This window comes from Leucopleurus acutus (assembly GCF_964270905.1).
Source record: "Leucopleurus acutus genome assembly, chromosome: 4".
In the NCBI taxonomy this organism is placed as follows: Eukaryota; Metazoa; Chordata; class Mammalia; order Artiodactyla; family Delphinidae; genus Leucopleurus; species Leucopleurus acutus.
The window spans coordinates 66,631,976-66,646,727 of NC_139146.1; the positions used below are offsets into that span (position 1 = coordinate 66,631,976).

General features: G+C 37.0%; 1 protein-coding gene across 2 annotated transcripts in view; it reads right to left on the minus strand.

Annotated features, from left to right (window-relative positions):
- The window catches only part of ATP8A1 (ATPase phospholipid transporting 8A1), a 235,267-nt gene that overhangs the window by 150,731 nt on the left and 69,784 nt on the right, over nucleotides 1-14,752 (minus strand). For both annotated transcript variants that reach the window (XM_082838545.1, XM_082838546.1), the window contains 5 exons: nucleotides 10,759-10,828; nucleotides 8,710-8,837; nucleotides 4,753-4,864; nucleotides 3,245-3,410; nucleotides 1,388-1,515 (listed from right to left, as the gene is read on the minus strand). In XM_082838545.1, coding sequence (XP_082694671.1) covers nucleotides 1,388-1,515; nucleotides 3,245-3,410; nucleotides 4,753-4,864; nucleotides 8,710-8,837; nucleotides 10,759-10,828 — 604 coding nt within the window. The remainder of the gene's footprint in view (nucleotides 1-1,387; nucleotides 1,516-3,244; nucleotides 3,411-4,752; nucleotides 4,865-8,709; nucleotides 8,838-10,758; nucleotides 10,829-14,752) is intronic.

A 14,752-nucleotide genomic window follows, 5' to 3' on the forward strand; every position in this document is an offset into this window, starting at 1 on the left:
TTGGGAAGAACTAGAAGAAAAGGAAGGCAGTTACTAATTTCATTTCCACACAAGGAAGAAACTGCCTGGTAAGGGAAGACCTGTCAGGAATGTTGGAAAATCTCTGCATATTAGAAAGGCAGTTGAAAAGCATAAGCCTGCTGGGTTCATCCAATACTAAAATTATATAATTATTTGAAGCAAATATTACTTTTGAAAATCCAAATAAAAAATAAAGTGATTGACTAGTTATTTGATTTTCATAATGAGCTACCTTATTATTTCTGCAAGTGGAAAACCTTCAATAAGTTTTAATTGTACTTATACAAATTTTATTACACCGTTTTTTAAGCAACAAATCTGCTGCATGAAATTAGCTATGCCTGCAACTCATTTCAGATTTCTAAATTACACTGATCTTTCAGCAATGAATTTAGAGATTAAGCGTTGAAGTGGATCACTTACTATGGAAAGATAATGAACAGTAGCGAAAGTAGCATATTTTTAAAAACCCTAATATTGTTCACATTGAAAGACTTTCAAGTGATTTTAAAAAATCAAAAGATAATATAAAAATCAAAATAAAAGAGAAAATTAAACTTTCTGGCAGATTAGGTTTAAAGACTTAATTTACATAAATTCATTACTTTGAACTTTGGTAAAAATTACTGAAATTTAATTGAAGAAGAGTAAAATTTTATAAACAAAACATTTAGGAAACAGATGTCTAGTACACTTTTCTAAGATTAAAAAAAATTGAGAAAATTAAAAATAAAAATTCAAGCCCAGCTAAAATTGTTTACAGTGTGGAAAAATAAACTACAAAGATTTATAAAACATGATAGAAAGGTTGGTTGCTACAAGTAGCGAATACGGTATTATTTCTATAGTGCTCAACTGTTTATGAAGTTGTTTGCTATGTCGCAAGCGTCCTTTGATCTATACAACCGCTGTGAGATGCAGGTAAAGCATGTTTTATTTATGCCCGTGTGATTGGCCAAGAAGATAAGTCTCAAAAAAGTCAAGTGGCTGGCAAAGTTCACACAGCTAGTAATTAGAACTAAAATCCATTATTTTAACTCTAAACCCTATGATTCTCGTTTTCCCCAAGACCACTATGTAACCAAAACATAGGTTTCCTCAACTACAGACCTATTTTCCCCAGCGTGTCTGGTCTGTAAACTTGTGTGATTCTGAGATGAGAGACTTTGGTACGATTTTCACATGTCAAATGAATTTATTATTATTATATTATATTACGCTCAAAAATATTTTGAAATGTTGTCTTATCGTCAAAAAAAATTAGGCATAGTTAAGATTTTTTTCCTGAAAGATCAAAAGACGCTATCAGGAAAAAGGACAAAATGTATGTTTCATGTAATAAAAAACAATAATAATTCATATTTACCCAATTTATGAAGTATGCCTGGGTAAATTTCACCACTTCTAATGTAACCAACAAGCTGATAGGAATGAGATTATTGAAAAGGATGATGAAGGTCAAGAAATTCAGTCCAAAATTATTAGCACCACCATCTGTTGGGGGAGGTAGGAAAAAAGTCATTTACAGTTTTATATTTTATTTGCATTAACCAGAATTTTAGCATAACAAGAATTTTCTGTATTATATAGTATATCTAAAAGTGTGGGAGGAACACTGTGCTGATAACATGTTCTTATTCTCAAACACAGTCTTCAAGATAGAATGGCATTATTTGTGTTCAAGATGTTGTGAACCCTTTTAAGAACTGCATAATGGTACTAAAAAGAGAAAGTACTACCACGTATTTCAAACCCATTCCAAACATGAAGTTTAGAGATATTAGGGATAGGACTGAGGTAGAATCTCAACCAGGTAGAATCACTTTCACATGAATTGTTTTTTTTTTTTTTTTTTTTTTTTTTTGCGGTACGCGGGCCTCTCACTGCCGTGGCCTCTCCCGTTGCGGAGCACAGGCTCCGGATGCGCAGGCCCAGTGGCCATGGCTCACGGGCCCAGCCACTCCGCGGCATGTGGGATCTTCCCGGACCGGGGCACGAACCCGTGTCCCCTGCATCGGCAGGTGGACTCTCAACCACTGCGCCACCAGGGAAGCCCTCACATGAATTTTTAAAAAGCATTTCCAGTTTGAAGGATGTCTTAAAAGCAAACAAACAACTGCAGCAAAACCAACCCAGGTAGCTAAAACAATGTAGGGCTGAACCCTAGGTAAGTTCAGCTCTAGGTAAATTATATTCTTCCTCTTCAATAATGTAAGTAGAACAGTTATCCCAGATAATCTGTAAAGTATATGAAGAAACAAAATGATGGTAGTCTTAACAATTCTAATGTTGAAATAGCAAACCAACAACTGTTAAAAAATAAGAACCTTGGAATAGCTACAAAGCTAAATCAATATAATAAGAAACAACTGAGAAAATCAGTTGTGATATAAAATTTTACTAGAACTTGTTTTCACACACTTGGAAATTAAGTATTTATTGGTTAAGTGCTCATCAAAAGGAAATGTAAACTTACTTCCCAGAAATACTCAGTAAAAAGATAAATGATCCAAAAAGGAAATTACTTAATAGTACTTTCCCTCAGAAAAGATGACTATTGAAACAGAATTCACTGCAATCATGAGTTGAAATGAAAGTACATTCAATTTAAACACTTTAAAAACATGTAAAATATTTTTTGGTGCTTTAAATATACTCAATCTGCTTTCTTTACCAGATAGCTATGTAACCACTTGTGTTAAAATATTTAAAAGAATAAATTAATAAAATTAAAATAACATTAATAAAATAACATTTTATACTATTTTAGAGTACTCACTATATTTTTAAGGATCCTGAAATTTTAGAGATTGTAACATTTTACTTACTTTTACTGGAAATTGCATTGAAAAATAAGGATTAAATGCCCAGTTATCTTGGCAACAAGGTTTTCTTTTTAGAAATTGGAAATTCCAAGATCAGTTGTGAAACAAATACATGTTTTTTTGTTTGTTTGTTTGTTTGTTTTTTTTTTGCGGCACGCGGGCCTCTCACTGTTGTGGCCTCTCCCGTTGTGGAGCACAGGCTCTGGACGCGCAGGCTCAGCAGCCAAGGCTTATGGGCCCAGCCGCTCCACGGCATGTGGGATCTTCCCAGACTGGGGCATGAACCCGTGTCCCCTGCATCGGCAGGCGGACTCTCAACCACTGCACCACCAGGGGAGCCCCCAAATACATGTTTTAATGAAAGAAAAAATAAGTACAATAAGTACTTTAATGCTCACAGTTTAGATTGAGATACCAGTCCTTTCCAGAATGCCTTCGATTCCAAATGGCTGAGCCCACAGAACAGACAAGAGACATGGCAATCAAGATACAAAATAAAATCAAAATTTGTACATTTGTAATCCGTTCTACATTTGAGAGTTTAAGTGGTGGACTTGTTGAATTCTGTAAAAAGAAACAAAAGATGAGTAATAAGAAATGTGTACAAATGATCTAGTAATGTGTATCTAGTATTTTGGTGAGGATGATAACGTCAGTCACAATTCAAAATCTACACATGGTTCAACACATGAGAATTATATGGAAAACAATCAGATGTAATAAGCTGTCAAAGGTTAACCACCTCTTTTCCTTCACTGTATCCTTTTTATCCAATCCTTTTTCTACAATGTAAAGCAGTAAGAAAGAAGGAAATAACATTCCTTTTGTAGACATGGCTTTTGCATTGTGGCAGGTGAGATGAATAATGCATTACCTGACTACCTAAGCAAACAGGGTCGACTAAGGCATCTAGCATCTCAGCTCCTGAAGAGAGGCAGAGAAGGTGACCTATGTACCCATAGCCAGAGACCTGGAAATTCCAGACTATGAAGACAACATTTAAAGGATCTCTGGTTTCCAGATTTTTTGGTGGCATTTAGTAATTGTTTTACTAAACACAGCAGCAATCTAAGTAGTGCTATCAAGAATAACAGAGGCAAGTTTCCTGAGCTGTATTTAATGATAAAAAATGATCTGTGCTAACCACGGCATCCACATGACAGAAACTTAAATGTCAAAAATCAACATAAAATGATGATTTATAGAATTTATAGAATAGTTAGGGGTGGAATCATTAATAGCAGTCCTGCTTGCCTGATGATAACACCTTTGTGCCTTTACAATGTACAAAGTTATCAGCCCTCAAAGCAGATTTTCATTTAGTACCTTAAAACTGAGTTTTCCACACCTATCTCACCACCGAACACTCATGATATTATAATGTAGAGAAGGAGCAGCCACAGGCATGTGTAAATGTTGCAAGTGCTAGGATTAAAGCTGATTAAAAATGGCTCAACATAAAAATGCTGCGAAAAACAGTCAACATAATAGTTGACTACTAACAAACAGTTACAAATTTTTCTTTCAATTTTATAAAAAATAAAGTTCTAGAATGTGATCCTTGTAATAAAATAAAATTATAAGATAAATAATGCAGAGCACTCATCGTTACACAGACAACTTTTGTCAATCATTGCAATGGTCAGTAAATGCTGCCAATGGACTGGTATGCAAAATCACTGGGTGTTCACGCCTTGGTGATCTCTGGTGGAACGTTCTAGTGTTCTTGCATGGAGTGAGCCATGTCACAGCCCCACTCACTGAAGAATGAGATCTGGATATAGTGTGGGGCTCAGGTATCTATGACAGATGATCTGCTAGGTTTAGGACTACAGCACCGAGACCTACAAATAGCATATTTTCAAAAGACTTGGATCCAAAAGGTTTTCATAGATAAAAATCCCACCTGCATCAGCTTGGTGTCATGTCCAGTGTAGACAACTATTCCATGAACCCACTGTGTATTTCTCAATTGAGCGCCTCGAAGAAGAATCTGATCTGCTCCCAGGGGAACAGTGCTATGACAGATTATGTTGACATTAGAAACGACATTTTCCAAAATGCTTAAGAATTCTACAGCCACTATATAGTTCCAAGAAAGGTCCTGTTATGAAAATAACCCTTCTTACATTTTACTTTATTTCTAGAAAAGAAGTAATTTTCCTACCAATAAGAATAATCTTCTTACACAAGGACAGCTGGAGGGAAGCATTTCAGTTGCTTCTTCTTACCACCAAAGCAGCCATTTCCTACAACTTCATTATCCAAGACAGTAGGCAACAGTATGGAATTCAGAGGCTCATTCTCAAACCTGTTGGAGACTTTTGCTGATTTAGCAAGTCCACTTAGGTTTCTGAGATATTTGAAAGTAGTGAGATTAGGGGATCTGTTCCCCCTCCTCCACCTTCCTTTAAATTAAAAATAGCTTTGTGCACAACAAAGGTTCAAAAAAATACACAAGGTAAGATAAATACATAGATCTCATCATATACTTGCACTGCCATCCCTGCCCTCCAGAGATTAAGTCTCTGTATTAAAATCTCTAGGACATTCATTTACTATATTTGAAGATCAGTCTTCCAAGAACTGTGAATAAAATCGTAAGCATCTAAAAGTCTTAAACACTCCTCTGAAATGACAGAAAATTGAGGCTCTCCATTCCATATGATTTAAACTACATCTTTCATGAATAAGGGTCAAGCGGGGTCTTTTGTGGGTTTTTTGCAAGGCTACCCACTACGGTAGGCTGTGGGTTGATACAACCTCTCATAGAGCTATGAGAAGGCTACAAGCTATCGCAAATATAGTGGGATTCTTAATGGAAACGTACTACATAAAATTTAATGGCTCAAAGATTCCTATCACTACTGCTTCGTTTTACTGATTAAAAAAAGCAAAAAAAAGTCAAATATAAATAAAAATTCATAAAATAAAAATTCCAGAAAAAGGAAGAGGCAATTCCCCCAAGAAAACTCTCCAGAAACCCAGAATTTATTTGTCAGAGGACACAAATAGAGACTGAAGCTTTCATTTCTGGTGGATTTTTATAATCCAGTTAAGTGTCTAAGGCTAGTAGTAGCTTGGGCCTGGGACCTTCTTTTAGGAACTACACAAATGTCACTGGCTCAGATGAAATCAATCGAGATAGATGGGTAATGACAGCACCTGAAGCCTTCTACTTAAGTAAGTAAATTCTTAGGAATTAGTGTATTCCAATTTAGTCAAAGAACACAGCAACTATACCTCTCATTCTTCATGTACAACAACATGCCTTTCAGACCCATCTTAAGATCTGGGGTGCACTTCAGGGGTAGGAGGAGTCCTCAGGCCTAAAGCAGGTTTCCAAGAAGTTCTTGGGAAGCTGCTGGATTATGCTCTGGGGCACATATGTGCCAACTGTTTCTCACATATCCGATGGGGTATAACATGGCAACTGGCACCTCGGCACTTGTGGTGTGCACTGATCGGAATTAGCTACAAACTCTTCAAAAGAAAAAAAATGCTTTTCAATTACAAGGACTCAACAAGAATGAGTTATTAATTTTTCATCAGAGCTGGAATTCCAAAGTCTCTGGCATTAGACAATGACCCTCATCCTTAATGGCATCAAACTACATTAATTCTAAACTAAGCGGCTCTAAGAGCGCTGGGTAATCACTGTAGAAGTCAAATGTGCTACAGGCACAAAGATACTGAAAATCTGTTTTCACCTTTCATGTAAATTGAAGCATATTATATAAATGCTATCTGTACCCCAAATCTTGGCACCATCATACAAAGTTTCTCCTTCACTGTGTGGATTTGCTTGGCATCGATCTGCTGGGGAACTGGTAAGAAATGGAAGCTGGCCAGTTAGGAACGTCAGGCTACAGAAACACATTACTTGTATAAAAGTCCAAATCTATCATTAGTCTATGTTCATGGAAAGATCACGCTGTGAAAAATTTAGAACAATATATAATTACTTCAAAAATTACAGGAAAACTTTTGGTGGATCTGAATGAGGATGACAGTTCAGGGTACTCAAGTGTCCTTTAGAATTCAAATACTGTAATAATGGAATTACAAAATACTGAAAGCACCGATAATCTCTCAAGCTGGTGGCGTGAGCTAGTGCGCTTAGCTGCATTTAGTTGGCCACTACAAATGCCTAGTAGGAAAGGAGAAGGGAAGCAGAGGAGACCCCACCCTTCCTGCCAAGTTCTGCCCCATTTCTTTGCTCCCCTTTGTAACAGAACTCCTTGAAAAAGTTGTCTATTTTTCAACTCTTCTTCTGTTATCTCAAACCCACTCTCATGAGGCTCTGCCTGTCCTAATAGAGTTCAAGGATCTCCACTTGCTAGATCCAACTGTTAATTCTCAGACTCACTGTATTTGACTTCATGGTACTTGACCATAAGCAACATGTGACCCACTTTAGTCACTCCCTCTGCCTTGGTACGGTTTCTTCACTCTCTTGGTTTCCATGCTACCAACTTGATCTCAGTCTGTTTTGCTGGTAACTCCTCTCTTCCCAACCTTAATGCTGGCGAGTCTTAGGACAGCCCTTTCCACTTTTCTAACTATACCCTTTCACCCTTGGTGATGGCTTTAAATATCTATACCAACTACTTCCAAATTTATCTCATGAACCCGGACCTCTATCACAAATTCCAGGCTTATATGTTTAACTGCCTCCTGACGTCTCTGTTTGGACATCACAAACTTGTTAAGTCCCAAACTGAACTGCTGACATTGCCCCTTGAAACCCTTCAGTGGATCCCCATTTCACTCAGAATAACACCCTTACAATGGCCTACAAAGCCTTGCATGGTCTGGCCCACTATTCTCTCTTAGCCCTTCTTCTACTACCCTCTTCCTTGGTCATTCCACTCCACACACACTGGCATCTCTGCTGTTCCATAAATACTCCAGGCACTTCCCCACTTTCAGATGATGTAACCATACAGCTAATAATTTGCACTGTCTATTCCTTCTGTCTAGAATCTTCTCCCTCCAGATATTCAAATGGCTGACTTCCTCATCTCCTACTCACCTTTGCTCAAATATTACCTTCTCAATGAAGCAACATTTACCTTCTGCAACCTCACTAACTAAAAGTGATTCCCTCCCAAGAACTCCCAATCTATTTTATCCTGGGCCATTTTTTCCAAAGCATTTATCACTTTCTAACATGGTATAAAATTTTTTATTTGTCATTTTATTGTTTGTCTGTTTGCCCTTCCCTTACTGCAAGAAAGTTAGCTCTCAAGGCCAGGCAGATTTGTCTGCTTTGTCCATTGCTGTCTCCTTAACATCTGCAACTGGCCTGGCCTGCTGGGTACAGGTTGAATGGATGACGGAAGAGGCAGGAAACAGGAGGGGAGGGGAGGGGAGGGAAGGGAGAGGGGTAGGAAGCAGGTATAAAAGATGACTACAGATAACATGGCCTAGAAAAGAGCATATGCAATTACACAGAGAAGACAAGAAATTATCCAGCAAATTAACCCCGTGGGTGGAGTCTGAACTCCTTGAGGCATCTAGAGATTACAAGAAAGCACCTGGGCCATGGAGACCGACAGTTAAGCCTATAAGGTAAGTATTCTGGCCAAAGAGGAAACCACTAAACAACGCACCAGAAGCTTGGCATATCCGTGAAAATATCCAGCTCCTAGGCTGGCAGGAACTCTGGGGAAGTCTTCAGCTATACCATGTGTACAGGGTTAAGAGCATTTTCACAAAAGAACTCCGGGTAGAATACAGAAATGCTTAAGAAAAACGGTTTGGGTTATCAAACTTAGAGTACAAGAAAATGTGTACCTAGGTCAACAATACCCTGCAACACAGTGACTTCTGTGTTTTTATGAAAACCGATTTTACATACCTGTGTCCATCAAGCCTTATGTTTCCAACAAAATCGTAGAGATGTCTGTTTGGACTTTCACACTCAATTCTGCCAGAAATTCTCATCAAACTGTCAATGTCTTTTATATCTGATGTTGCTGGTAAGCCCTGTTTAGAAATTTTTAAATAAGCAAAGAAAATATTAAATAAGTTGTATGTGGGAGGGAGCAAGGAATTCTGAATTCATCCACACCTTAAGATCTAAGAGATCCCACGGTTTTATGAGCAATTATCCCTCCCACCCCTTTGTCAAATCGAAATTAGGGGATAACTTCCTCTCTACTTGAACATATATGTTTTTAGCAGAACAGGGCAGCTTTTGTGAAAACTCTAAAATATCTTAAAGAGATTATAAACTAGCCTCCGAAGATATTTTGAAATAAGTCCTCAAAGAACTGTTTGCTTCCAAAAATACAACTAATATTCAGCATTATACAGTCTAAATCTGTCTGCTGAAGCTCCAAAAGGGAATGCAAAATAACTAGAATCTATACCCAAAGACAGTAGTTTTGTTTTTGTTCTTTTAGTTCACTGAGAAGGAAAACTCCAAAACAGTTCCTCCCTCTGGCCACCTACAACTGGCTGGAATTGAGCAGCCCTCACTTCCTGTGGCAGGTTGAGTTCAGGTGCTGTGAGGATGACCTGCTTCTACCACAACCCAACCTTCCCACATGTCATTTTCGCTATTTGTCTAGAACCCAGGAGAATACCTTTTTTTAGTGTCCCTTTTAAAACTTTAAAAACCGTACAGTGACTTTCTATTAGGAGTGGTATGAGAAATAAATAGAGAAATCTAACCGATTCCCCGAGATTAGTGAGAATTTTAGAACAGCAATGGAAACTGTGTCTTTTCCATATGTCAAAGCCAAATAATATGGGCCAGGAGAACAGAAAAATAAATAAGCTAACACACATGAAAGCACTTAGAGCTACTAATGCTATCCTCAGAGTGTTGGCTATAACAGAAAGTGTTAAAAATATTATAGAATAGTATCTATATGATGGACCACATTTAATTAGGCAAGTAAAACTCAATTTTCCATAATATTTAACTATTTCAGTTTATAAAACCACTTCACTGTAGCTCAATGAGGAAATATTTGCAAGTAGACAGAACTGCCTCAACTCAAGACAATACTACTAAGAAATAAAGCTATAGGGGTCCAGAAGGAGCCTCCTCAAAATGTGTCACTTTTGGAGCTTCCCTGGTGGCACAGTGGTTGAGAATCTGCCTGCTAATGCAGGGGACACGGGTTCGAGCCCTGGTCTGGGAGAATCCCACATGCCGCGGAGCAACTAGGCCCGTGAGCCACAACTACTGAGCTTGCGCGCCTGGAGCCTGTGCTCCGCAACAAGAGAGGCCGCGACAGTGAGAGGCCCGCGCACCGCGATGAAGAGTGGCCCCTGCTTGCCACAACTGGAGAAAGGCCTCGCACAGAAACGAAGACCCAACATAGCCAAAAATAAATTAATAAATTAATAAACTCCTACCCCCAACATCTAAAAAAAAAAAAAAGTGTCACTTTTGCATGAGGATTATTTTGAGCTACAGGCAATGGAGATCCTGAGGGTTCAAGAGAAACTACTGTCCTTCCCTTAACTACCTAGAAGAATTTAAATTGGGGATTTTTCCCAGAGAAAAGTTATTACCAGAGATAAATTTTATTTAAGTGGACCCATCCATCTGGCAGGGCAAACACCTAATTACCAAACATCTGCTCTTCTTATCATCCTATGAATGACCCTCCTGTCCTTGGAAGCCCCAGGACGCTTATCCCATTCCTTACCTCAGAATGGCATGTATACCTCATTCTACCTTTCTGTTTCTGAGCCTCTCATGCATGTGGGGTTCCTATACGTATGAAATTAAATTTGATTTTCTCCTGTTAATATGTCTCATGTCAATTTAATTCTTAGACCAGCCAGAAGAACGTAGAAGGGTAGAGGGAACTTTTCTTCCTCCCCAGCAAAGCTCTCAATTCCGTGTAAGAGAACAGCAATAATTACATAAACTTATATTAGATCTTACCTGTCTAATTTTCAAGTTTGTTTCACCATCTAAGTTGGATGTTTCAATGTAGCACATGGCCTGCGGCTCACTGTTTTTTAAAATTGAAAAGCACAAAGATTTAGTGGGGGAAAGAAAGCATACTAATAACTTACTTAAATGCTCAGACTCACTGAAGCCTTTCATTCTAAACAAAGGTTTAGTCGCCTAGTTTCTTGATGTCCTTCATTCTAACCACAAAATGCTGTGAGGCAGACCCCATGCATGAAAACTCATGGATCAGATGTGCAGCCAGCAGGACCCCAAAGCAACTTCCTGACAATTAGTACTGATCTTTAAGATAATGTAAATAATTAGATTTGTCACATTTTACTTAAATTGTTCATCATATAGACACAACGCAGACTGTATCTGAAATGTAGAGCAGTTTTGTGTCCATATATATCTTTAGCTCAAAAATATCAAGTGAGATTTCATGCTCATAGCCCACATGTAAATTGATTAAGCGGTGGATTAGAAAATTCCAGATTATTGCTTCTATAAACTTGCATTTACATGTTCAGATTGTATTGTACTGCATCTTTAGAAACGATGAATAGGATCATATGAACCATAATATTTACATTTCAAGGCTACTTTAAAAAAACTGTATGAACAGATTTTACAATGAAAGTGGATATACACTTTCTTCCCCCTATTTTTTCTGTTTTATTTCTCAAAGTTGCTTCAGAGATTTGCATGGCAGCTAAAAGCTGAAACTAAAATTAGCCAACTTGGCTATGTTGCTCCTTGACCTGAAACTAGGAGATACATTCTATGGGTCCCCACCAGAGTGTTTTAGTCAAGTTTGGTACACAATGACTGGTATAAGGGGCCCGTGCTCTCCAGTTTTATCACAGGTACACACCCGTGACTGTCGTATAACCTGACCACCCTTCACGTGCTGACTTTGCTTGCTCAGCAATTACAGACAGGTGAGTTTGCAGCCCAACTGTATAACTGATCCTCAGCTATAAGGAAAAGCATTTTGAAGTTAAATTAATCTTATTAGCAGTTGCCTATATAAAAAGCCCAATTAATTAACATCCTATAAGTAATTATGAATGTAATTTCTGATAAGCATGGGTACTCACAGTTAGAGATTTCTAAGTCACTAACACCTGGAATTTTCTAATCAACTTCCAATTTGTACATGTGTAAAGCAGATGATTCTGAGTTTCAGAAATGAGCACACAGCTTAGTTTTATGGCTTGAAGACTTGTGAAAAGTACTGAAACACATGGTCATTAATCAAATATTTTACAGATTCATTTTAAAGTAACTTTGCAAGTTCTTTAATTTTTTTCTATGGGCTTTTTTTTTTCCTTCCATAAAGGCTGATACTTTTTCCCAACCAAGTTTTGGGAAAACAAGTTTTTCAGTATTTATATCTTCACTCTATCAATTAAATAAGGTTTAATTTTTTATTACTGTCATGATAGTAATTTGGTTTTGGCAATTGCTCCCAATTTGTAATTTACTTACATATACATTTGAAATAAAAATGGTTTATAAAACCATTATAAAACACATCTGATAATACAGAAGCATGATGACAAACAAATGTTAAATGAACAATGCCAATTCCATATTTTGACAGTGAAATGCATTAAATTTCTACTGCTCAATATAACCAAGGCCATTCTCATATCAAAATAAGACTAACGTTCTAATTCTATCTTTTTTTCCCCCACAAAATAAGGTCCTTTTCTAGGACCCTAAATGGCTAGGAAGTTAGAAAGTTAAATAGCTGGCTTCTATTTGAAGTGGTGCAAATAAAATATACATCCAAATTCAGAACTTTCTTAATCTCTTAAGACAACTGTTACTGAATAAGTTCTTGACAATACTATGAAAAGGCAGCAAGAAGTCTCAGACAAGGAATCATGCTAGATAATAATTATTTCAGCAAATTATGATGACATTCAAAACACAAAACTAGAGAAGGGCAAAGCAGGCGTTTTGATTAGTACGTGGAAAAATGAAACAAGATGCATATCACAATACAGACACTAGTAGACAGCTGAAATATATCAGAGTAACGTGCATTTTGTCACTAGTTACAAGTGGGATAAAAACTGATACCAAAGCATGCGGTACCAAATGTACAACATCCAGCTTTGTGCAGGGGGTCCTCTGTAAACCCTATACAAGCCCAAATTATAGCACAACTGCTGAAGGGATTCTATTGAACTTATAGAAAATTTCAAATTTAAGACATGTTTAAGATTGTAAAAAATTCTCGATAACTGTCTTTCATGTAAATCTTAACATTGTGCAAAACAATATCCTGGAGAGGTAATAAATTAAGCCTTGGCATTTAGCCAAGTTGTTAAATATGAATATAGCGTAACGATGCACAGGCAATTACAATCTACCTTTACTGGCGCGCCTCAAGGACTCTGACTCCTATTGATAACAACAGGAGCTGAATTTGCCCACTTGAGGGAGGAACGTCAATCAACCATGTATTCAAAAAAGGCCTTTGAAACATCTGTGAAACATCCATCACCAAGAAGTGTAAAATGTTTGTGTTTTAACGGAAGAGATACAGAGCTCAACCACCTCTGGGTGCAAACTGTTTTCTGGTGTAGGGTGAGGATCCACATACACACATCCTGTACAACTCAGTATTTCTAACCTTGAGGACAAGCTGATGAGATCTGCTGGGAGGTGTTCCCCATTGGTCACTTTCACTATTTCCCCTACTGCCACCTACAGGTCCCAGTTCAAAATAATTAAAACGGAAAAAAATGAATAACAGAGAAAAACAAACAAACAAATGGACAAAAGAGACAGAGGTTTGAAATTATTATAGAAAATAATACATGTTAATAACAATGTCTAATGCCAATTTTTTCAAAACTCATTTTGATCAGGTCTAAAGGCACAAGAAAACAGAATATTTAAGGATCATTTATTTGCTTTTAAGCCCAATTTTCAATTTTTAATGCAGAAGCTTTTGAGTTCTAAAGTTTTACTCACAAGCATATCTTAGCAAATTAAATAAAAACATATTTTTTTACAGAGAGCTACTTTATCTTATAGATTTTCCTTTCTCCAATTCCTCACTCTCTTGCCATCTCTTACATGTCCACTCCTACCCAAGAAGAAAAGAAATAATGGTGGAAACTATTCTTAGGCTTTTGAGAAACAAAGTTATACTATATTATTTCTCCCCCTACACCCACTCTAAAAAAAAACTTTGTTAAAGTTTCCTGATTCCAAAACATTTTCAAAGTTAACTGCATAAATATCTTAATAAATTTAATGTAAAGCTGCAAGGGCATGGATCTTGGGAAGTTAGAAGTCATAATTGCAGCCTTTTGAATTATTTAATAATAAATAAAGTCTTGGTAATGAATTGTCTTGGGAGGGTAAGCCTTTGAATTCAGTAGAAAATTTTCAGAGAAGGTATGAAACAGACATGCCAGGAACCTGTTTGGAATTGAATTAGTAGCTTGAGCTATTTTACTGTATTTTATACTTTCTAAACCCATATATGTATTTTTTGTTATATGGTAAAATTTCAGTTTCTTCATTTCAAAATGAAAATCAATGAAACACAGTAACTTTCAACCATGTTCATGCTTTAATTTCAAACTACTTCAAAGAACAAGCAATATTAGCAATTAATAATTTTTTAAAAATCAGAAATTAAAATACCATACATTGTTGTTTATGCTTTTTGCATTTAGCATGGTGCTCACTTGCCGGTGAAAATCACCATGTCCTTATTTTGATAGTGGGCAGTGTAGTATATGGAAGATACTAGATTAGTATCTAGTTGGAATTAGTATCTAGTTGGAATTCCAATTAGTTGGAAGTTAGGTATTCCAACCCTGACCTAGTCACTGGCTAAAGTGAAATGACCGAAAACAAGAAAAGTCGAAATTCCTCTTTCTGTTAAATGATGGCAAAAGCTTCTACCTACTTCTTAAGGCTAATGTAAGTTCAAAAGAGCCAAGTAATGCAA